This window comes from Hypomesus nipponensis, chromosome 22 (genome assembly GCF_054491055.1).
Source record: "Hypomesus nipponensis isolate SF chromosome 22, ASM5449105v1, whole genome shotgun sequence".
Classification (NCBI taxonomy): Eukaryota; Metazoa; Chordata; class Actinopteri; order Osmeriformes; family Osmeridae; genus Hypomesus; species Hypomesus nipponensis.
In genome coordinates this window covers 7,553,831-7,576,053 of record NC_140382.1, presented here as the reverse complement: position 1 = coordinate 7,576,053, position 22,223 = coordinate 7,553,831, and the positions used below count along the sequence as shown (strand labels likewise).

The 22,223-nt window shown below is 50.2% G+C and overlaps 3 protein-coding genes across 3 annotated transcripts; 1 reads left to right on the top strand and 2 right to left on the bottom strand.

Annotated features, from left to right (window-relative positions):
- Window positions 1-36: 36 nt before the first annotated feature.
- Window positions 37-1,699, bottom strand: sigmar1 (sigma non-opioid intracellular receptor 1). Its single transcript, XM_084686822.1, has 4 exons — window positions 1,411-1,699; window positions 1,026-1,226; window positions 809-901; window positions 37-698 (listed from the first exon to the last, which is right to left on the bottom strand). The coding sequence occupies exons 1-4, from the start codon at window positions 1,553-1,555 to the stop codon at window positions 469-471; spliced, it is 669 nt and encodes a 222-aa protein (XP_084542948.1). The 5' UTR covers window positions 1,556-1,699; the 3' UTR covers window positions 37-468.
- A 121-nt stretch (window positions 1,700-1,820) lies between these two features.
- Window positions 1,821-21,630, top strand: galt (galactose-1-phosphate uridylyltransferase). Its single transcript, XM_084686814.1, is given in 13 exon segments — window positions 1,821-2,118; window positions 2,621-2,790; window positions 2,929-3,004; window positions 3,243-3,291; window positions 3,790-3,919; window positions 4,013-4,069; window positions 11,449-11,571; window positions 13,573-13,705; window positions 16,486-16,569; window positions 20,053-20,121; window positions 20,124-20,181; window positions 20,183-20,204; window positions 20,982-21,630. Coding segments are annotated over 13 exon segments (1,074 nt in total). The 5' UTR covers window positions 1,821-2,084; the 3' UTR covers window positions 21,051-21,630.
- Window positions 14,015-15,339, bottom strand: LOC146236232 (uncharacterized). The gene is made up of 2 exons (XM_084686943.1): window positions 15,336-15,339; window positions 14,015-15,198 (listed from the first exon to the last, which is right to left on the bottom strand). Exons 1-2 carry the CDS (start codon window positions 15,337-15,339, stop codon window positions 14,015-14,017), a joined length of 1,188 nt encoding a protein of 395 aa, XP_084543069.1.
- Window positions 21,631-22,223: the final 593 nt, after the last annotated feature.

Here is a 22,223-nt window from a genome sequence, read left to right as displayed (position 1 = left end):
ATTAACAATTAGTGACGCCTAAAATAACACAACGGCCACATTTCATACCTCAACATTTATTGGTACGGTATTTTTATTCAGTTCAGTATCAATTTACAATCAAGTAAAAAGTGAATTAGTGTTTACCACCTTCATTTGACATGGGACTATGGTTCGTCATCGTGGACAGGACAAACAAACGATAACAGGACCCTATCAGACACTCCTAAACAGTGTCCAAAACTAACAACATCCAGGCATTTCACTAAACAATGGACTGGAGCAGATAGGAGGGCAGGTTGGTTGACTGCATATAACACATTTCAGCATTTTTTCTTCCAGACAGGTGATTCCCATCTTGTTCACTTATCCCTCCACAGTTCTGAGGGTGACTGAGTATTAAAACACAACACATCCTCAGCATGGATCTGGCTCATGGAACATGTCCCAGAGGTATTACCCCCCAGTCCCCCTCCAACCTCCCCGCCCTCAGAGAACCCCCGTCTCAGTGAGCAGGGTGCTGGCCTCCAGCAGGAGGCCCTTGGCGTACACCCGCACCGTGTAGAATAGTGTGAGGAAGTCCTGGGTGCTGAAGAGGGTGTCAGCCAGGGCAAAGCCCAGCGTGGAGGGGATGAAGCCACGGCCGTACTCTACCATCCAGGTGCCCGCGCTCCACTGCACTGACGTGGCCTCGCCAACGCTGTGGACAATCGTGTCACCTGGAGAGAGAGAAATAAGAGTGTTGTTATCTGAAGAACTATTCACACATTTCAACAGTGTTGGGGAGGTCTTGTGTGACAAGAGGTGAGAAGTAGTCAGTGGATCCTACCAGGGTAGTAGATCTCACTCTTGGTAGATCCCTCCTTCCACTGGCGGAACGTTCCGGAGATGATGGTGTCTGAGATCTCTGCCCAGTAGCGCCCTGGGGAGGGAGAGGGCACACACACACAAACGGGTTGGTCTAGTTGTGTGGTTCTTGGCTGAGGCCAAGAGAATGATGGCCGGGCAGGGACGGTCCCAAAGTATTTCCTATTTACTGTCTCTACCTGAGTGCCCTCCTGTGTCTACTGCCGTGCCAAAAAGCAGCACGTACTCCGTCAGAGAGGCGTGCAGTAGACACATGGAGCCCATCCATCCCCCAGCGTTCACAAACACCCACTGGAGGTCCTCGTCTGGCAGGATGTGACCCGGGTACTTCCTCCTCAGCTCCACAACCACCTTGGAGAAAGCCTGGTCGTGGTCCTGACCTGGAGGAGGGGGAAGAGAGAAACCGGTGGAGGCAGGGAGACATGCTTTCTTATCATTCAACTAGCTTACTACGGTATATGGCTAGCTAGATAGTATGATAAGGATTTGCTATCCAGTTTGTGTCTGTCACAACTGGGGCTTAGGCCTACGTTAACCTGAAAACATACACTTTTTTTTACTTACCTGCATACTGTTTGGCCAATTTGGCAACATCTTCCTGAGTGAAAACGTACTGTTTTGTGTCCATCCAGTGCCGCAGGAATAACACTATCAAAACCGACACTCCCGTAAGCACTATGAGTTTCAAAATTACATTGATCAAAGACATTGTTTGTAGTTATCTTGATCAGCCCCCACGCACTGACAAGCTAACATTAAGACGAGGAGAGACGACAGGTAAACACGCGATCTAAACGGAGTAGGCGTGATACATATAACCTCAATTCCTTCCTGGTCCGACGGAGCATGTACAAAAGTGATGTAGCCAATCAGAGTGAGCGTTAATCCGCGCGTATCCAATTGGATTCGCGCAAAACTAAGCGAAACATCGGGTACGCTTGATATTTCTACCGTGTGGATCGGGATGTATGTGGGACGTACCGTATTTATTCTGGTTTTAGAAGGCTCTTTTTCACACTTATTGCTGACTAATCTAATTAATAAAATGATAATATAAATGTTAGCTGTAAATATCGCCAACAGCTTTTAGCACTGTGTTTTTTTATATCTCAAACACTATTGCGTATACTAAATACGCCAAACTAGGTAGACTTCCAACTCTGGAAGTCTGGAACTCATATCCATCGAACGGAACAATCACGCGCCTGCCAATCCATATAGCCTGACAGTTCGTCACTATGAACAGCAAAGGCGACAGCTTCGACCCCAAAGGTACAGTGGATACAATTCTGAGTAGTTATGCAGTAGGCGATGTTATCGTCGGTATTCACTCGTTGGTTAGCATGACCGAGAACCACAGTGGCCTACAGTGAACAGGACATAAGAACACTTTAAAAGCACACATTATTACATATTTCTGCACAAGGAGTTCCACGTGATTTAGTTCCTGTTTGTCTGTGCGGATACTTAAAGCAAATGGATGAGCATGCCTCTGTTCTATGGCATGGTTGCATATTTGTAGATCAGTCATGATGCAAGTTACCAGTTGTGTTATTTAAAGTTTCGTGTATGTTTATTTTTTATGTTTTATCAAGTAAACGGTAAACAGGTCAGCAGTTAATGCAGTAGTTATGTGAGAGTGATGTGTATCTGTGTGTATATATATATATATATATATATATATATATATATATATATATATATATATATATATATATATATATATATATATATATATATGTATATATATGTGTGTATGTATGTGTGTCATCAGAACACCAGCACCTAAGGTACAACCCTCTGAAGGGCAGCTGGGTCCTTGTGTCCGCTCACCGTATGAAGCGTCCCTGGCAGGGGCAGGTGGAGAAGCCCCCCCAGGAGAACGTGCCCCGCCATGACCCCAGCAACCCCCTCTGCCCCCGCAGTATCCGTGCCAGTGGGCAGGTGAGGAGTGACAAAACAAGGTCTCCTTCATGGCAATCACTGTTATTTACTGTTGTCCAAAAGCTTGGTAGCCATAGTTCGTCATGGCTGTTAGTCATGTCTGTCATGACCGCATGGCTATTGGGTATGTCTGTGCAGGTGAACCCAGACTATGACAGCACCTTTGAGTTTGAAAATGACTTCCCTGCCTTGCAGCCCGATGCACCTGACCCAGGTGAGAGGATGTAAGGATAAAGCAAGGGAGATGGAAAGAGTTTAGTTTTGAAACACCTTGTATTAGTCCCTTTTGGGTTGGTTGGATATGACCGAGTGGTCCATAACACATCAACATGACCCAGAGAGCACAGCAATACATCCATAACAAACACAAAACCCAAGTGTGCAATAATGCTATTGCAATTTAAATTCTCCCCATCTCTCCCTCTGACTCTCTCTCACTCTCGCTCTCTTAGGTCCAGTCCAGCATCCCCTGTTCCAGTCTAGGGCAGCGAGAGGAGTCTGGTGAGAATAATCAGAAGGATCTACTGCACTCTTACACCTTTACGTTATCCGCCATGTAGTTCCACAATATAGCCACCAGATGATACTGTGAGCAAGGACATCAATATTTTCTGTCAGAACCTCTGCCACACAGACACTTCCTCGATGTTGACATTCATGCGCTAGTCCATTGGGGTATTCCAAACATTTGACAGGGCTATACTTGAGGGTGTGGTGTTTTGGACTTGATCACAGTTCAACAAAATATTCAGCATTCAAGCATCCTCCCTGTAGCATCCTTTTGTTGTTATGTTTGTTTACAATTTCAAGTTATCTTCGCTGTTCCTTTAATACATGTCTATGGTGTTTGTATAAAGAAGGGTTATTGTATAGTCTTGTTGTATAACTCTGTGACTTAACAAGAAAAGGATGTGTAACACTGGTTTGCCAGGATTCATGTTTAGACAGCCAAACAGCCAGCCTATTTCACAGTGTGTGTGTGTGTGTGTGTGTACACAGCAAGGTGATGTGTTTCCATCCCTGGTCTGATGTCACTCTGCCACTCATGCAGCAGTCGGAGATTGTCAAGGTGATTGACAAGTGGGCGGAACTGGTGAAGGATCTGGGCTCCACCTACCCCTGGGTTCAGGTATGGGATTGGACTTCACGTTTGTCTTGTCGATCATGAAGACTTACAGCTGCACGACAGTAATACAAGTGTTTGGCTCTTAATGTGTTTTAGATATTTGAGAATAAAGGTGCCATGATGGGTTGTTCCAACCCCCACCCCCACTGTCAGGTAAGACACATACACACACACACACACACACACACAGGTCACTGGCTCTGTTCCACTTAGCCCCATCCTGCCAACCAGTAACAGCTCTGCTCTATAAGGTGTGTCGCCATGCTCTGGAGAATCTTCACTCAATTTATCCTTCCTTCTTCCCTGGCTGTCTGCAGTCCCTCCCTCCCTCCCTCCCTCCCTCCCTCCCTCCCTCCCTCCCTCCCTCCCTCCCTCCCTCCCTCCCTCCCTCCCTCCCTCCCTCCCTCCCTCCCTCCCTCCCTCCCTCCCTCCCTCCCTCCCTCCCTCCCTCCCTCCCTCCCTCCCTCCCTCCCTCCCTCCCTCCCTCCCTCCCTCCCTCCCTCCCTCCCTCCCTCCCTCCCTCTAGCCCTCCCCTCTCTCTGTCATCACTGATAGTCTGGTAGAGATTTTTTAAAAGGTCATAACTTTCATACTTTTGTGTTTGACCAAGTCTGCAGACGCCAATTAAAGAGTAAAGAGGGATGCCCTCCTTTCTTCTCCTCCCTCTCTCTCTCTCTCTCTCTCTCTCTCTCTCTCTCTCTCTCTCTCTCTCTCTCTCTCTCTCTCTCTTCTCTCTCTCTTTCTCTCTCTCTCTCTCTCTCTTTCTCTCTCTCTCTCTCTCTCTCTCTCTCTCTCTCTCTCTCTCTCTCTCTCTCTCTCTCTCTCTCTGACATTCTGTCTGACTTTCCTGTTGCTCTCGCTGCCTCTATTCCACCAGATTTAAAAGTTTGCCGATTCTCAGTGATGTGGTGTTTTGGAATTTGAAGCTACCAACAGGGGGCAGTAGGTGACTTCACCCAAGCCTCCCTATCTATCCCTCCATCTCCATCTCCACCGCTTTGGTTCCATGCTCTCATGATAGGACATCTATGTCTGTATTTAAAGTTCTGAATTATTTGTGTATCCTCTTGGTCTAATGTTCGGGTTGGCCTGGGTTGATCTGGAGTTTGAATCACATATAGGACTGATTAAGTTAGATGTGCCTGCTGAGGGACCCAGAACCCAGTCTCTACTGGTGGATTGATTCGGAGAAGAGCTGCTTATCAATACCCCCCGCAGGCTGGCGGGGGAGGTTCAAAGAGAGGAGTTGGGTGATCTAACGGAGCAAATATTAGCACGAGACGTTTTAGTTCACCCTTTTCTCATCCTCTTCCTATCATCTATCCTCCCCTGACTCTTGACTGGACTGTGCTGCCCTGTCTCCTGGTCTATAGAGACTGCTGCCCTGTCTCCTGGTCTATAGAGACTGCTGCCCTGTCTCCTGGTCTATAGAGACTGCTGCCCTGTCTCCTGGTCTATAGAGACTGCTGCCCTGTCTTCTGGTCTATAGAGACTGCTACCCTGTCTCCTGGTCTATAGAGACTGCTGCCCTGTCTCCTGGTCTATAGAGACTGCTGCCCTGTCTCCTGGTCTATAGAGACTGCTGCCCTGTCTTCTGGTCTATAGAGACTGCTGCCCTGTCTTCTGGTCTATAGAGACTGTGCTGCCCTGTCTCCTGGTCTATAGAGACTGTGCTGCCCTGTCTCCTGGTCTATAGAGACTGTGCTGCCCTGTCTCCTGGTCTATAGAGACTGTGCTGCCCTGTCTTCTGGTCTATAGAGACTGCGCTGCCCTGTCTCCTGGTCTATAGAGACTGTGCTGCCCTGTCTTCTGGTCTATAGAGACTGTGCTGCCCGGTCTTCATGTTTATAGCGACCGTGCTGCCTTGTCTCCTGGTCTATAGAGACTGTGCTGCCCTGTGTTCTGGTCTATAGAGACTGTGCTGCCCTGTGTTCTGGTCTATAGAGACTGTGCTGCCTTGTCTCCTGGTCTATAGAGACTGTGCTGCCCTGTCTCCTGGTCTATAGAGACTGTGCTGCCCTGTCTCCTGGTCTATAGAGACTACAGTGCCCTCTCCCCCTCTTTGTGGAGAGACTCTGTGGTGCCCTCTCTCCAGCTTGCTGCAGTCCCGCTCTGATTAATATTCCACCTCCCAAAATGGAAATGGTCCTTAAGGGCCCTCTCCGACATTGTTTCCCTGGCAACGGTGTCTCGGAGCATGTTTGGATAATAAGTACAAGACCACATGATCTTCCCCAGTCCCTAGACTTGCTCAGCCAGGTCACAGCAGGCCTACGTCTGGTTAGAACAGGGCACCACAGAGGACACAAGTAACAATGTATGTAGTATATTATGCGGTATGACAGTATCAGTACTCTAATATTAGACAGTATCAGTACTACAGTATTAGAGATTTTCAGCACTGCAGTGTTACATCGTATCAGTACTGCAGCATTAGACAGGAGCAGTATTAAAAAGGATCGATATTAGACGGCATCAGGTACAGACTGAATCAGTATTGCACAGTATCAGTATGTCTGTGGAAGCCAAGTCAGTGATAGATGACAGCCTCAGTGTGAACTCAGTTCCCAGGCTTGGCTACTGAATCCTTGTGTGTGTGTGTGTGTGTGTAGGGGAGTGGACCTTTTGAGAGTAGCTAATAAACAGAGAATGAGGGCCAAAATGACAAACTCCTCCAGGACTGAGTGCCCCTCCTGAGCAGGGTTGAGGGGAGTCAGGGGGAGTACCTGACATGCAGCATGCCTGGAGAGGACCGGGAGGTTTTACAGCATAACTGAGTGAGAGTGCTCACAAAAGAGTTGAAACAGAATTGAAAGATGGTTGTAAAGAATGGATGAAGGAATTGGGTTATGTGCCTGAAGGGACAGGACATAGAGAACGAGTGATATCCTGAAAGATTCTCTCTGTCGCGCTCGTCGTGTCTCTGTCTCTATTGCTTTCTGTCTGTCTATCTGTCTGTCTGTCCGTCTTTTCCCTCTCTTTCCATCCCTCTCTTTCCATCCCTTCTCTTTCTCGACTTCTCTCTGTCTGTTTGTCTGTTTCTCTCCATGTCTCTCTCTCCCTGCATCTCTTCTGGACCTTGTTCTCATTTGTCAGGAGCCACGGGGGAAGGATCTTCTCAAGGTCTATCGTGTATTTCTTTTTGCTCGAGTAGGGTTTTCGAACTTTTATCTCCCGAAATATATTCTGAGATGAAAACAAGAGAGGATTAAAAATACATAGATATGATATCCAATTGAAATGCATCGGGTCATTTCCCCCTGCTCTCCCCGACTGTGAGAAAACGGAAGAGAACACATTTTCAGACTATTTTATTTGAAAGGGGAGGGGGGGGCCCTCTATCTATCTCTCTATCCCTTCTCTTTTATGAGACAGGAGGAATGAGGGGAGGACGGACAGGCAATGAGGGTCCAGGAGCGTACACGCATCAGGCCCGGAACATCACAGGGGACGCCCATGTGTGCACGGCTCCCCTAATGGACTGACTCATGAGACCCAGCCACAGCAGTATGGGAGGGAGGGAGGGAGGGAGGGAGGGAGGGAGGGAGGGAGGGAGGGAGGGAGGGAGGGAGGGAGGGAGGGAGGGAGGGAGGGAGGGAGGGAGGGAGGGAGGGAGGGAGGGAGGGAGGGAGGGAGGGAGGGAGGGAGGGAGGGAGGGAGGGAGGGAGGGAGGGAGGGAGGGAGGGAGGGAGGGAGGGAGGGAGGGAGGGAGGGAGGGAGGGAGGGAGGGAGGTATGAGGAGGACAGAATAAAGAAAGAGGATGAGGACGCGCATGAGGAAGACGGCGAATCAAAAAGAAGGAGGAGGGAGGGTGAAGAGTGTGGAAGTTGAGGAGGAGCAGGCAGTAGGTGGGCTGCCATGTATCTGTCAGCAGACGGGAGCCCCGAGGAGGCCAGCTCCACGCCAGGCTGTGGGCCTCAGAGCTGCTAGATTACAGCTGCTCTGTCAGACTGGGACTGCCAGTTAGGGGCGCTTTATCTTCTGGTCTCTGAATGACACTATCCGCGGTGATAGAGACAGCCTGAGGAGGAGAGCAGGGAGTCAGGCCCAATGGGGCCCACCTGACAGAGAACAGGCAGCGGGTACAGGAGAGACGGCTCGCCTCGCACGTTTACTCTGCCTCAGAGGCCTGTCGGTCACACACACCTTACACTCACACCATCTGTGTGTGTGTGTGTGTGTGTGTGTAGAGAGGAGAGCGGCAGATATTTTAGAGGGAGAAGCGTAGTAGTTGTCACTAGTCCCAAGGCTGCTCATACACTAGGTACACACACATGGTGGTGGTAGTTTCAGGGGACAGGGGAGTGTTCACAAAGTGACAAGCCCCCTAGGCAGGGACAGGGGGGGTGCTGTTAGGGGAATGACATTAGTCTCCCCTCCTACTCTCCCTCCTCTCCTTCTCCTCTGCTCTGCTCTATCACTTCTGACAGTTAAATCAACATACGGGATACTGAGGGCCAGGCAGAGTACTAAGGGCGGGATGCAATACTGAGGAGTCGATGGAATAGTGAAAGCCAAGCGGAATACTAAAGAGTCGATGGAATACTGTGGAATAGATGGAATACTGAGAAGTACATGGAATACTGAGTAGATGAAATCCTAGAGAAGATGGAATACATGAGGACTAGATGGAATCCTGAGGGCCATATATATACTTTGGTCAGTACTTTACTACCTGTTCCTTGGCCTTGGCCTTTCAGACTGCATATGCTTCACATACACTTGAGGTTGCTGGCCTGAAGTCGTCACATCAATTCAATCATCACAAAAAGCACTCAGTGCACCAGTGAGATAGTTCAAGTGCAACTGAAGCTTTGGAGAGTGGAGATCTCCTGTTCGGGAGCCTGTTACCTCTCCTCTCCTGTCTTCTTCTTCCTTGTTGCCTTGCCCGTCTTCTCCTCGGCTCACCCAGGCTCACCTTACCACCAGACCGGTCCACGTCCATTAAGTGCAGACTCCAAGTGCTGTGCCTGGACCGTGCTGTGGGAGGTAATTAATTGAATTTGCAGCCAAATGGAGGGACATTCAGTCCATGTTTGAAATCTGATGAACTGGGACTAAATGTTTAATGCATAAGCACATCTTTCTGTTGTTATGCATAATTAATATTCTCCTCAAAGGTGAGTCAGTCCTCACAGGGTTCTTTATAGGCCTCACCATAATCACACACCAGCACACACACACACATATACACACACATGCACACACACACACACACAAGCCTAAGAGCACACACTCAGGCCTTGCCCATACCCAGACATGCTCAGAGTGGAAGGCTAATGGATGTTCTATGACATTAGGAGTCTCCTATGGCCTGTCGTGGGGTGGTTAATGCAGCCCCCCTGACCCCCCACCCCCCCCCACCCTCCCAGTGGAAGACCTCAGGAGACCTCCTATATTTGCCTTTACATGAGGGTCTCTCACACAAGCTATTGGCAGATCATGTGTCTTCTCCATGCTAACACATTGCCTGGCCTGTTGGGTCGGTGCGTCCTTTGTTTACAGAGCTTTTAGTTTGGAAATTTGAGCTAAGCTAGCTGGTCACCCAACCACCCCAATCACCCTGCCTGCACTGGTAGGAAGCAGAGTGAAGGGTACCAGGGTCCGCTTTACTGGGCTCACCCCACCCACAACACTGGAGGATGAGCTGGGAGTCATGCTGCTGGAATGCCATTGGTTACAGTGGAGGTGTGTGTGTGTGAATGTTTTTGTTGAGAGTGCATGTGTATGTTTGTGGACTTTATGTGGGTGTTTGTTAATGTCATGTCAGGAACATCTTTTTTCGATGAAGTTTATGACTTGCACTTGCAGCAAGGAGACAAGTCCATGGTGGTACAAAGTTGTCTGAATTCTGAAGGACCCCTTCTTATCCTAAAGTTCTCGCGCGTGTGTGTGTGTGCGTCTTGGAGTTTTGACCCTGCTAGGCTCACCCAATGGCATGTTGTGAAGATAAGCTCGGTGTTGCCTAGAGTTCCTTTGGGGGGGCTTCCTCTTTCTGCACGCAAGGAATGCTGAACACAACAGTATACTTTTACGCAGTATAAAGGTTCCATCCTTCATTTCTCTAACAGTAAGTGTGTGTGTGTGTGTGTGTGTGTGTGTGTGTGTGTGTGTGTGTGTGTGTGTGTGAAAGAGAGAGAGAGGGGTAGAGAAGGGGAGAGAGAGAGAGAGAGAGAGAGAGAGAGAGAGAGAGAGAGAGAGAGAGAGAGAGAGAGGGAGAAAGATAATATGCATGTGTGGATGTTTGGGTGTGTTTGTTGATGTGTGTGGCAATGTTCCAGGGTCAGGCTTCAGGTGTGTGTCGACATGACTCACTGTGGTGATCTGGCAGGTGAACTCTGGGAAATGCGGTCTGTCTGCTCTCAAACCTCCGGTCTGGCCTGGCAAGTTTTCTGTAGACAGGATCAGCACACACCAACACTTTGCTGCTCTCCCTCAGGGGCTTCTGGGAGGAACAGGACAGATTTTACTTCCCAGCTTGTAAAACAGGACCTTGATTTGCCCAAGTGTTATTTGATTTTTATAGTGCATAAAACTGTGAGGAGACAGGCTTCGTGGAAGTTTTCTAAAATGGAGCAACATGGCTGCTTTACTGGACTGGGTTTTACATGTAAAGTGATATGCTGCTCTTTTTTTTCCTTCTTTTTTTGGTCCAACTGTGTTTTGCCCATTTCTGCTGGCTCTCATCCAGACTGACTGGTAGGAGCTGTACTCTCTGTCCTCCTCTCTCTCCCTCTGTTCCTCTCCTTGCCTCATCCGCTGCCGTTTTATTGCATTAAACACGTTGAATTGTTAGGAGAGAAGAGTAGGGGAGAGGGGAGCAGAGCGGGGAGCAGTGGATTAGTGAGCCTTTTAAGGGGAGTTTATATGGCATGAAGAGATTCTTGTAAAATATGATTCCTCTGATGAAAACATGGCAGAAGCCTGTAGGTTTCTAGAAGAAAGGAGAATCAGAAAAGCCGGACGAGTAGTGTCCCAGAAATGGAGGGGATTGAGATAATAAGCTGACTGTCATTGCATCAGACCAGCTCATGAGTTTGTGTTCTTGTTGTTGTTGTTAGTACAGTGAGGTTGTTATGCTTTCAGCTGGTTTGGTAATGGTTGCCGGGTTCCCTTGGGGAGGGAAGGAGGGGTGTTTCACGTTTCTTTCCATCTCTCTTTCTCTTTCAAGTTGTCTTGTAAAGTCTGGCTGGCTTGCTCTTGGCCAGAGATACCGCTCTACTCCTCTCCAACTGTTGTCCCCTGTTCCTTCTCCCCCCATAATTCAGTGCTGCAGGCACAGAGAAAAGAATGTTACTTTCTAAAGTTGGTTTTCTGTCAACCTCGAGAGACGGAGAGACAGCCAGGCAAGTACAAAAATGCAGGGAGAGAGGGAGTGATACAAGACATAATCAAATAGGTTCAATCAGGCTGTGAGAGATCCATCCATTCACCATCCATGTATTCATCTTCGTCTTTAAATTATCTCGTCGTATCCTGTCTCCCGTCCGTTCTCAGATGTGTTTGTGCATCTCTTTTTGCAATGTCATAGGTGTGGGCCAGTAACTTCCTTCCTAACGAGCCGGCGCAGGCTGACAGCTGTCAGAGAGAGTTTCTACAGCAACATGGAGAACCGCTACTTCTACAGTATGCCAGACTGGAGGCCGAGAAACAGGTACAAATCACACCCACACAAACACACACACACTTAGATTTAGTACTCAGAGGACAGAGTCCATGAGGCTTTTGATTGGCAGTTGCTTGGTCAGTATAGTAACTCTCAGTGTGATTGGCTGCTGTCCCAGACTCCCCTTAGCCTGCTGCTGTCCCCATGGCAGCTCTTTCACACCTCAGCAGGTGGCAACTGGCCGTATGGCACACTCACTCACACGCATACACACACATACACACACACACATTGAATAAAGCAGATGAAGCAGGTAGAAAATAAAGCAGATAATTAGAGTGAGTGTTTGTGTGTGAGTGAATTTGTGAGTGTGTGTCTGTGCACTTAGGCTTGTGTTTGTGTGTGTGTGTGTGTGTGTGTGTGCAGGACTTGTGGTCATGCTGAGTGTGTTTGTGTCCCCCCCAGTGTGGGATGGATACTGATCTGTCACAGAGAATAAAAGATGAGGACTGTGTCTGTGTGTGTGTGTGGGGGGGGGGTCATTATTTATTTTTGTTTGTGTCCGTGTGTGTGAATAAAAGAAGATGCATCGATCACAGCATTTGTTGAGAACCCAAACTAATAACATTCGACCAAGACGAAGACGTTTTCCACCAGCCTGGGGGTGTGGCTAGCTGACAATTATACTAACAATCCCCTCAGATGTTTCCACGGCGATGGGATGTTGATTGATTGGCAGATCATTAGCGTGTCGGAGAAAAGGAAGTAAGCCATGTCAGAGATCAGAGGCCGAACCAGGGTGAGGATGTGGTGAGCTGTCGCCTAGCGACCACAGCTATTAGGGAGAACGGAGAGCATTCTGATTGGTCCTGCTGCGATCGGTCCCGGCCGCTGTCTTTGTTGATGTGAGCCCCAGCAGAGTTCTAATGTGTGCCACTGACACACAATCCCTCACACAGACACGCACACACACACACTCACAAACACGTACACACACACACACTCACAAACACGTACACACACACACACTCACAAACACGTACACACACACACACTCACAAACACGTACACACACACGTTTACCAAGCTAAGACCACCCTGTGACTGCCTGTCTGTGGAAGTGCCTTCTAGACTAATGTATTCCTAATGGAGGGTTATTAACCAATCAGCCAGGTAGCTGGAGCTGTAGCAGCGAAGCTCAGATCACCTTGTTATTGCCAGAAAGGAAATCGAATCAGCATTGTTCCATTTCATGCAAATTAAGCGCCGTGTCCAATCCTGATCTGCCCTGCACAGCTCATTTGCATAACGCCTGTGTGTGTGTCGGGAGATGTGTGTGTTCACAGACATACATTCTCACACACACACACACACACACACACACAGAAAATAAGATGAGCAGAGTTGAAGAGGAAGAAGTGCTGATTAATTTGAGGCTGTAAGTTTGGGATGAGGCTGAAAAAGAAAAGTTGTTGCCACGGCGACATCTAACATCCTCATCCATGGCAAGGAAACAGCGCTGCTGTGGCAGGACTGCCAGATTATTATGATGATGAAGATGACGATGATGTCACTGTTAAGGTTTGGTGAGATAAGCAGAGGAGGAGGGCAGGGATTTGGGGGCAAGCGGCAGCCTCATGACTCAAACAGGAAACACACACACACCTACACACACATGCCCTCGTCCCCCTATCCAGTTGTCCTTAGTGTGACTGATATCTGTCAGCTCCGAATTGCTCCACCATACTCCTCAGCCATCATTATTAACTCCCAAACGGCTGCCTCTCTCTGCTGCACACTGCTGACACACAGGCACACGCACTCTTTATGCAAGCACAAATAGACAATACACTTATACACACCACAGACACATCTATTCCATAACCACTCAATCTGTGGCAACTCAGTCTGTTCACACAGTAGCAGACTGTACATATGCACAGACACACACACACACGTAAACACACACACACTCACACTCTCATTTTGCCTTTGTCAATAATCTCTGATTGGTTAAATAAAGACACTCTCGCTCTTCTCTCTCTGCAGGAGCGAGTGGTTGTGGAGAGTCCTGATTGGTTGGTAGTGGTTCCATACTGGGCCACCTGGCCATTCCAGACACTGCTGTTGCCGCGGAGACATGTCCTGCGTTTGACGGACTTGACAGTCCAGGAGAGAGAGAGTAAGGGTCACGTCCCCCACCCCTCCTCTCCTCTCCTTTACCAACTTGTTCTTTCCTCCTCCATCTCTCTCTGACAGCTATGAGTGCCCCAGGCCGCCCCTGCCTGACAGACTTAATCCTCTATGTAAATAAATGTCACATTACGGAGCTACTCTGTCAAGGCCAAGGGTGCGTGTGTGTGTATGTGTGTCTGGGTGTGTGTCTGTGTATGTGTGTCTGGGTGTGTGTCTGTGTATGTGTGTCTGGGTGTGTGTCTGTGTATGTGTTGGTCAGCTTGTCAGACAGATAACCTGCTTCAGAGCAAAGTAATTAAGAGCCACTCCAGACACCAAACAGACCCCAAATAATATGCCTGCCTGCCTGCCTGCCTGCCTGCCTGCCTGCCTGCCTGCCTGCCTGCCTGCCTGCCTGCCTGCCTGCCTGCCTGCCTGCCTGCCTGCCTGCCTGCCTGCCTGCCTGCCTGCCTGCCTGCCTGCCTGCCTGCCTGCCTGCCTGCCTGCCTGCCTGCCTGCCTGCCTGCCTGCCTGCCTGCCTGCCTGCCTGCCTGCCTGCCTGCCTGCCTGCCTGCCTGCCTGCCTGCCTGCCTGCCTGCCTGCCTGCCTGCCTGCCTGCCTGCCTGCCTGCCTGCCTGCCTGCCTGCCTGCCTGCCTGCCTGCCTGCCTGCCTGCCTGCCTGCCTGCCTGCCTGCCTGCCTGCCTGCCTGCCTGCCTGCCTGCCTGCCTGCCTGCCTGCCTGCCTGCCTGCCTGCCTGCCTGCCTGCCTGCCTGCCTGCCTGCCTGCCTGCCTGCCTGCCTGCCTGCCTGCCTGCCTGCCTGCCTGCCTGCCTGCCTGCCTGCCTGCCTGCCTGCCTGCCTGCCTGCCTGCCTGCCTGCCTGCCTGCCTGCCTGCCTGCCTGCCTGCCTGCCTGCCTGCCTGCCTGCCTGCCTGCCTGCCTGCCTGCCTGCCTGCCTGCCTGCCTGCCTGCCTGCCTGCCTGCCTGCCTGCCTGCCTGCCTGCCTGCCTGCCTGCCTGCCTGCCTGCCTGCCTGCCTGCCTGCCTGCCTGCCTGCCTGCCTGCCTGCCTGCCTGCCTGCCTGCCTGCCTGCCTGCCTGCCTGCCTGCCTGCCTGCCTGCCTGCCTGCCTGCCTGCCTGCCTGCCTGCCTGCCTGCCTGCCTGCCTGCCTGCCTGCCTGCCTGCCTGCCTGCCTGCCTGCCTGCCTGCCTGCCTGCCTGCCTGCCTGCCTGCCTGCCTGCCTGCCTGCCTGCCTGCCTGCCTGCCTGCCTGCCTGCCTGCCTGCCTGCCTGCCTGCCTGCCTGCCTGCCTGCCTGCCTGCCTGCCTGCCTGCCTGCCTGCCTGCCTGCCTGCCTGCCTGCCTGCCTGCCTGCCTGCCTGCCTGCCTGCCTGCCTGCCTGCCTGCCTGCCTGCCTGCCTGCCTGCCTGCCTGCCTGCCTGCCTGCCTGCCTGCACGTTCACCTGCCTGACTGTTTGTCTGCATGTTTGTTTGATTCCCTTTCCTGACAGGTTGTATTTTAATAGTGCTTAAATGACAGAGGCAGCTGTTGTTTGTGTCAGGAAATGGACTTGGAGTGTTTGGATTACAGCTCCATCCTTGAAGGACAAACTTAATTCACTCCAAACACAGGCAGAAGGCCCATTTAGCGAAATGATGCTGCCATCTTGCAGTTGATAGAAAATGCAGATTATACAACGTTTGTGTGATCAGTTTGCTACAAATGTTAATTTGGGTGCTTGTGTGTGTGTGTGTACGTGTGTGTACATGTACATGTGAGTGTGTAGATATATGTGTGTGTGTGTGTGTGTGTGTGTGTTTGTAAGGGGTATTCATTGAAGTGTTGTTTTCTTTGGCCTTAAATGCAAGAGGAAAGGGCAAGTCTCCAACGATAGACAGCATGTGGGTGTGTAGGGGGGAGGGTAACAGGAGTGTGTGGGGGGTAACAGGAGTGTGTGTGGGGTAACAGGAGTGATTGTGGGGTAACAGGAGTGATTGTGGGGTAACGGGAGTGTGTGTAGGGTAACAGGAGTGATTGTGGGGTAACAGAAGTGATTGTGGGGTAACAGGAGTGATTGTGGGGTAACGGGAGTGTGTGTGGGGTAACAGGAGTGATTGTGGGGTAACAGGAGTGTGTGTGGGGTAACAGGAGTGATTGTGGGGTAACGGGAGTGTGTGTGGGGTAACAGGAGTGATTGTGGGGTAACGGGAGTGTGTGTGGGGTAACACGAGTGATTGTGGGGTAACAGGAGTGTGTGTGGGGTAACAGGAGTGATTGTGGGGTAACAGGAGTGTGTGTGGGGTAACAGGAGTGATTGTGGGGTAACAGGAGTGATTGTGGGGTAACAGAAGTGATTGTGGGGTAACAGGAGTGATTGTGGGGTAACGGGAGTGTGTGTAGGGTAACGGGAGTGTGTGTGGGGTAACAGGAGTGATTGTGGGGTAACAGGAGTGATTGTGGGGTAACAGGAGTGATTGTGGGGTAACAGAAGTGATTGTGGGGTAACAGGAGTGATTGTGGGGTAACGGGAGTGTGTGTGGGGTAACAGAAGTGATTGTGGGGTAACGGGAGTGTGTGTGGGGTAACAGGAGTGATTGTGGGGTAACAGGAGTGATTGTGGGGTAACGGGAGTGTGTGTGGGGTAACAGGAGTGATTGTGGGGTAACAGGATTGATTGTGGGGTAACAGGAGTGATTGTGGGGCATAACAGGATTGATTGTGGGGTAACAGGAGTGATTGTGGGGCATAACAGGAGTGTGTCACAAGTCACTGTTCTGTTCTCCTCCACAGGCTTGGCTGACATTATGAAAAGACTTCTGACCAAATATGACAACCTCTTTGAGATCTCCTTCCCTTATTCCATGGGCTGGCACGGTAAGACCAACTCTACTATATCCTCTGGGTCCTAAAGGTCTCTGCAGTGTTACTTGGATACTAAATACCTCTATACTACTGTACCTTACCTCATCATCAGACACTGTGGTTGTGTGGTTCACACAACCACACGAGGCTGTCTATCGCCTGCAGGCATCTGCTGACCAACCACAGGTCCTTGTAGGAGAGGCCTCACCAAGATGGAGAGAGGAGGGTAATGATGGACAGCAGTCATGAATAAAAGAGGACCTCAGAAGAAGTCTTGGGAAGGATGTCATGAATAAAAGAAAGAGAGAGAGATAAAGAGAGAGCGATAGAAGGAAGGAGAAAGAGGACATGGTGGCATGTATATAGGGAGGGAGGTCATTAACGTGTGCTTGACTGGGGCTGGTGAACAGGTGCTGTGCTGTTTGACAAGTTCAGTATGAGCTCTACCTTAGGCCCTGTTAGCTGTGTCGGGGTTCGACGACTCCGGGAGAGAGGAGATGAAATGACGAGACAAGACAGGAGATGGGAAGAGGGGAGGAGACGGCACGGCCGAAAAGAGGTGTGTGTGTGTGTCTGCCAGTGCAGTTTGGCCAACAGTCTCAGAGGAAGACAGGAAGTCATTTTCTTCTACAGCCCTTGTGCTTGTGGTCTGAGAGCGGCTCGGCAAACTCTTGAGGGAAATCAGCCATCAGACAAAGTTACCTGCTGGAGACCGAGGCTAGCCTGGAATGAATAAGCTTGTCAGGCAGACAGAGAGGGAGAGAGTGTGCGTGTCTGTAAGAGGTCTGACCAGGACTTGTCCAGACATGCTCTCTCACACATCTCTGTACCAGACCCCATACATTCATCATGTCCCACTAATGGGCCTGTAAAGCTGAAAGGCCTGGTCTGTGCCACACACAGCCACCCCAACTCCCAGTGTAGTCTCCCCCCCCCACCGTCTCCAGTGTGTAATGGTTTCTGACAGGGTGTGTGTTTGAACTCCACCCCCCAGTCCCCCCGCTCCACTTTGTACCAAACAGCTACCCCCCTCTCCAATTTGAACAGGAGAAAGGAATTACAGGATATCTGCAGTTTAAGGCTGGCTTTTATTACTCCCACACAGCATGTGTGTGAAGTCTAGTCTACAGGATCTCTCTATTTCAGCCCCCCCCCCCCCCCCCCATGCCCCATCCACAGTTAATGAGGAGAGGAGTTTGGTGTTAACCTCATAAGAACTAAGGTTACCAAGGCTGTCTGATATATAATTGTGTGTGTGTGCGTTTATATAAATCACATTCAAATGGCTTCTCCTTCCCTTATTGTACTTGCGGATATCAACTACAGGTCATATTTCCCTGGATCTTCACAGCCCTCTATCCCTTTTACCCTTTATAAACACACACACGTGCACACACACACCATTAGCAGCAGTGATTAATGGAGCAGTCCTTTATCCCTCCATCATTCACAGCTCAATAACTCAGAGGGAGAGTGAGAGAGGAAGAGACAGAAGGAGAGGCAGGTAGAGAGAGAGAGAGAGAGAGAGAGAGAGAGAGAGAGAGAGGGTGGGTAAAGAGATAAAAGTGAGAACATTTCTCCGTTCATTTTAGCCTTTCGTTTAACGTTCTCCCTCCCTCCTCCCTCCCTCCCCTTCAGGGTGTAATGGAGGTGTGAATGTAAGTTCTGTGCAACACTTACCACGACTCTGATATGAAAAGCAACCAATCACCTGTCAGCCAGCTCAGCACTGTTCTCGACGCACCCAGTAATTGGAGGTCCTCTCTCTCGGTCCTCTCTCTCGGTCCTCTCTCTCGGTCCTCGCCTCCATCTCCTCTCCGCTCTCCCCCTCCTTCGCTTCCTGCTCTCCGCCGTTTCTCTCTCTCCCACCTCTCCTCCCTCCTGTCCCCTGTCTCTGTGGGACCCTTTTATTGGCTGTCCCGGCCCTCATCAATCAGCTGATCCATAATAACTACTGTAAACAAATGAGCTTATTGGTTGACAGCCCTCCTTAACACTGGAAGCGACATGGTAATGAAAGGCTGAAGAGGAGATGGATGAGAGGAAAGTAGAGGAGAAAATGTTTTGAACGCAGGCTCGTCCTTCTCCCCTCTCCGGATTGATTCATCTTGTTGTGTGGGTTTACTGCCTATTTCAGCCTCTCCAGATGAATTATCAATGTGGAAGTTCTGGTGATGGCCTTTAGTCACGCTTGTTTGAATATGCAGCCAGGCATGCACTCAATTTCAGAACCACACACACACACAGACACACTCGGATGAATAGCAGTGTAGAGGATATCATTTAGGCGTGTGAGGTGTGTGTGTGTGTGTGAGAGAGAGAGGGAACAGCCATAACTGGTTGCAGAGCCTCTCATTTGGTGCTCTCAGATATATACACACACATGCACACCAGTCAGAGGAAGGTAACTAGTATTTTTCTCAGTCTGCTCTGGTAATTTCCCTGCAGGAGAAACTCGACAGAAAAATGAACTCTCCGTCTTTCCACTCCTTCTCCCCCCCCCCCCTCCCTCTCCACTCCGCTCTGTCATATTTGCTTTGCCCTAATAAATTGTACATTAATCGGGCGCAGAGTTGTAGCGTCGTTTTAGCGAGTTCCCGACCGGGGGTAGCCGGACCCTTTAGTCCACCTCAGCCCAGTAGGCCCTGCTCTGCAGTGCCGTCACAGCCATGGCCCCTCCGCGGTCCTCCTCGGCCAACTCCTGCTCCACACTGCACATCTCCAATCCCTTTCACCCCCCCTCCCCTTCAGCCCGCTCGGCTCCCTGATCGATATCCTCCACCGATCCATGACTCAGGAAGTCTAGCTGTGGAAACAGACGGAGCAGAAGCAGAAACAGTTAGTCTGGCGGGGGGAAGTGAGGCGGGGGGAGGCGGCTGTGCACACAACGTTCAGCTTCGGGTGCAGGAGAGACCAAGGATGGCACACCGGTGTGCCTTCCGAGTGTGTTTGGAATGTGCGTGGGTGTGTCACTCTCGTCAACAGCTACTTCCTGGTTCCGTTTGTTTCGCATATATCCAGGGGGAGGGCTTCTCTGTGGCGTGAGAGAGGGCAAACTAGCTGGGAGTGTTGTTACACACCGGCAGCACCAAACACATCACGCACATTATAGGAAGAGATCGACTGAATTAGCTCTTCCATGAAAGATAGATGACACTGCAGTATTTGCCGTACGTGTCTCTAGATTGTTTTAGTTATCTATCTCTATCTCTGACTCTCTCTGCATCTCTTACTCTGTCTCTCATAGATTGTTCTCTGAGGCAGCATACAGATATGCAGGCGGCAGAGGTTTTGGTGGGGTGTGTGTTTGTGTGTGGGGGGGGAAGGTCTGGGAGAAAAGCCAAACTGCTGTTTCTCACAGTCACTTCTTATCTTAATAAGCACCGTGAAGACCCCCCCATACCCCTAGACGCCACCAGAGGAATCTACGTCTTCTGTGAGAGGCGTTGTGAAATGTAACCTGTCCTGTAACTGAACCCCCCCCCTCCCCCCCAGGAGCCCCCACTGGCCCCCACCTCCAGGAGGACCAGTGCCACTGGCAGCTCCATGCACACTACTACCCCCCCTGCTACGCTCTGCCTCCGTACGCAAGTTCATGGTGGGGTATGAGATGCTGGCGCTGGAGCAGAGACCTCACACCTGAACAGGTAAGGAATACAACCGCATGCACACACAGACACACATTTAAGTGTATATATATGTATGTGTATCAACAATATATATATGTATATATATATATCCTCCAGCCTAACACATGCTTACAATGCACACACACCCTCTACCAAGCCTCCCTTTCTGTCAGCCTGATTTGAAGGCTGACCTGAGTGCTCCTCAGCTAAAGACAGGAGGGGAGAATAAAGAGACTAGATATCCCTATCCTCCCTGCCATCCCTCTTTCTCGCTCTCTCTCTGTCCTCCCTGCCATCCATCCATCTCTCTCTCTCTCTCTCTCTCTCTCTCTCTCTCTCTCTCTCTCTCTCTCTCTCTCTCTCTCTCTCTCTCTCTCTCTCTCTCTCTCTCTCTCTCTCTCTCTCTCTCTCTCTCTCTTTGTCCTCCCTGCCATCCCTCTCTCTCTTTGTCCTCCCTGCCATCCCTCTCTCTCTGTCCTCCCTGCCATTCCTCTCTCTCTGTCCTCCCTGCAATCTCTCTCTCTCTCTCTCTGTCCTCCCTGCCATCTCTCTCTCTCTCTCTCTCTCTCTCTGTCCTCCCTGCCATCTCTCTCTCTCTCTCTCTGTCCTCCCTGCCATCCCTCTCTCCCCCTGCCATCATTCTGTCTCTCTCCAGCCTATTCCTCCTTAGCACTGTCTGTCCACCTCCCCTGCCCCCACCCAGCTCTCTTCTACAATATTGCAGCTATAATGTTGTACATCTCTCCCCCTTCCCTCTTCTCTGTGTGTGGGGGTGTGCCCATCTCTTTTCTGCAGGCTGCGGAGCGTCTAAGGAACCTTCCAGAAGTCCACTACAAGACCAGAGAGACGGGGGGGACGGCTTGAGGGGAGACTGGAGGAGGTGGGAAGAGGTGGAGGGGTTGTAGGTCGGGGTTCATGCAATCTACTGGGTGTGTGGACACGGTGAGATGTTGATGCTGGGACGAGAGGTTCATACCCACCAATACACACACACACACACCCACACACAGATGTGCACACAGTCCTGCCTATATCAGAGAGACACAAACACACACACACACACACACACACACAAACACACTCCTGGCTCAGTCAGAAAGACTCAGAGAGAGTTTAATGTTTTCCCCAACCAGACCGCACTGTTATAAATAAATACAACCTTATCAGGTAAATAACAAATGTTTGTTTTCCTCCCAGGCAGGGCTTAGTTGTGTGTTACAGATCCACTGTTGTCAGTTTGTTTTCATGACTGGGAAAAGGCTTCTGTCTCACTCCCTGTGCTCTGTCAGACAGATTCTAATAGAATAATTGATGATGGGGCTATGTTAGCTCTCGTTGTTAATTAATCAACCAATTACCCATCTTTACTTCGTGACCTGAACACATGTTTACAGATGGAGCTGAAGCTCTGATCTGAAATTAAAATTAGTTTTTGAAACATTCAGTTATTTCCATCGCCTTAAGGAAAGTAACTTAATGAGGTATTTGTGTGTGTGTGTGTGTGTGCTTACATTAACTTGTGTGTATGATTTTGTGTGTACGTGCGTGGGTGTGTGTGTATGTGTGTGTGTACATGCAAGTGTGTGTGTGCCTGTGTGTACACATGTTTGTGTGTGTGTGTGTGATTGTGTGTGAGTGTGTGTATGGGAGTCAGATGGCTGAGCGGTGAGGGAGTCGGGCTAGTAATCAGAAGGTGGCCGGATCGATTCCCCGCTGTGCCAAATGATGTTGTGTCCTTGGGCAAGGCACTTCACCCTACGCGCCTCAGGGGGAATGTCCCTGTACTTACTCTGGATAAGAACGTCTGCTAAATGTAAATGTGTGTGTGTGTGTGTGTGTGTGTGTGTGTGTGATTGTGTGTGTAACCCAGTGAAGATCCAGTATGTCAGGGACAAAACCATATGTTAGTTATCAGAAGCTCCAGTGGCATCAGCAGCATTTTGAACACTGGTTCTCTTTAACACTCTGCACTCATTCCTAACATCATCAACACCCCTTCCACAACCCCCCATCCCCCCCCCCCTCGCTTCACTTACC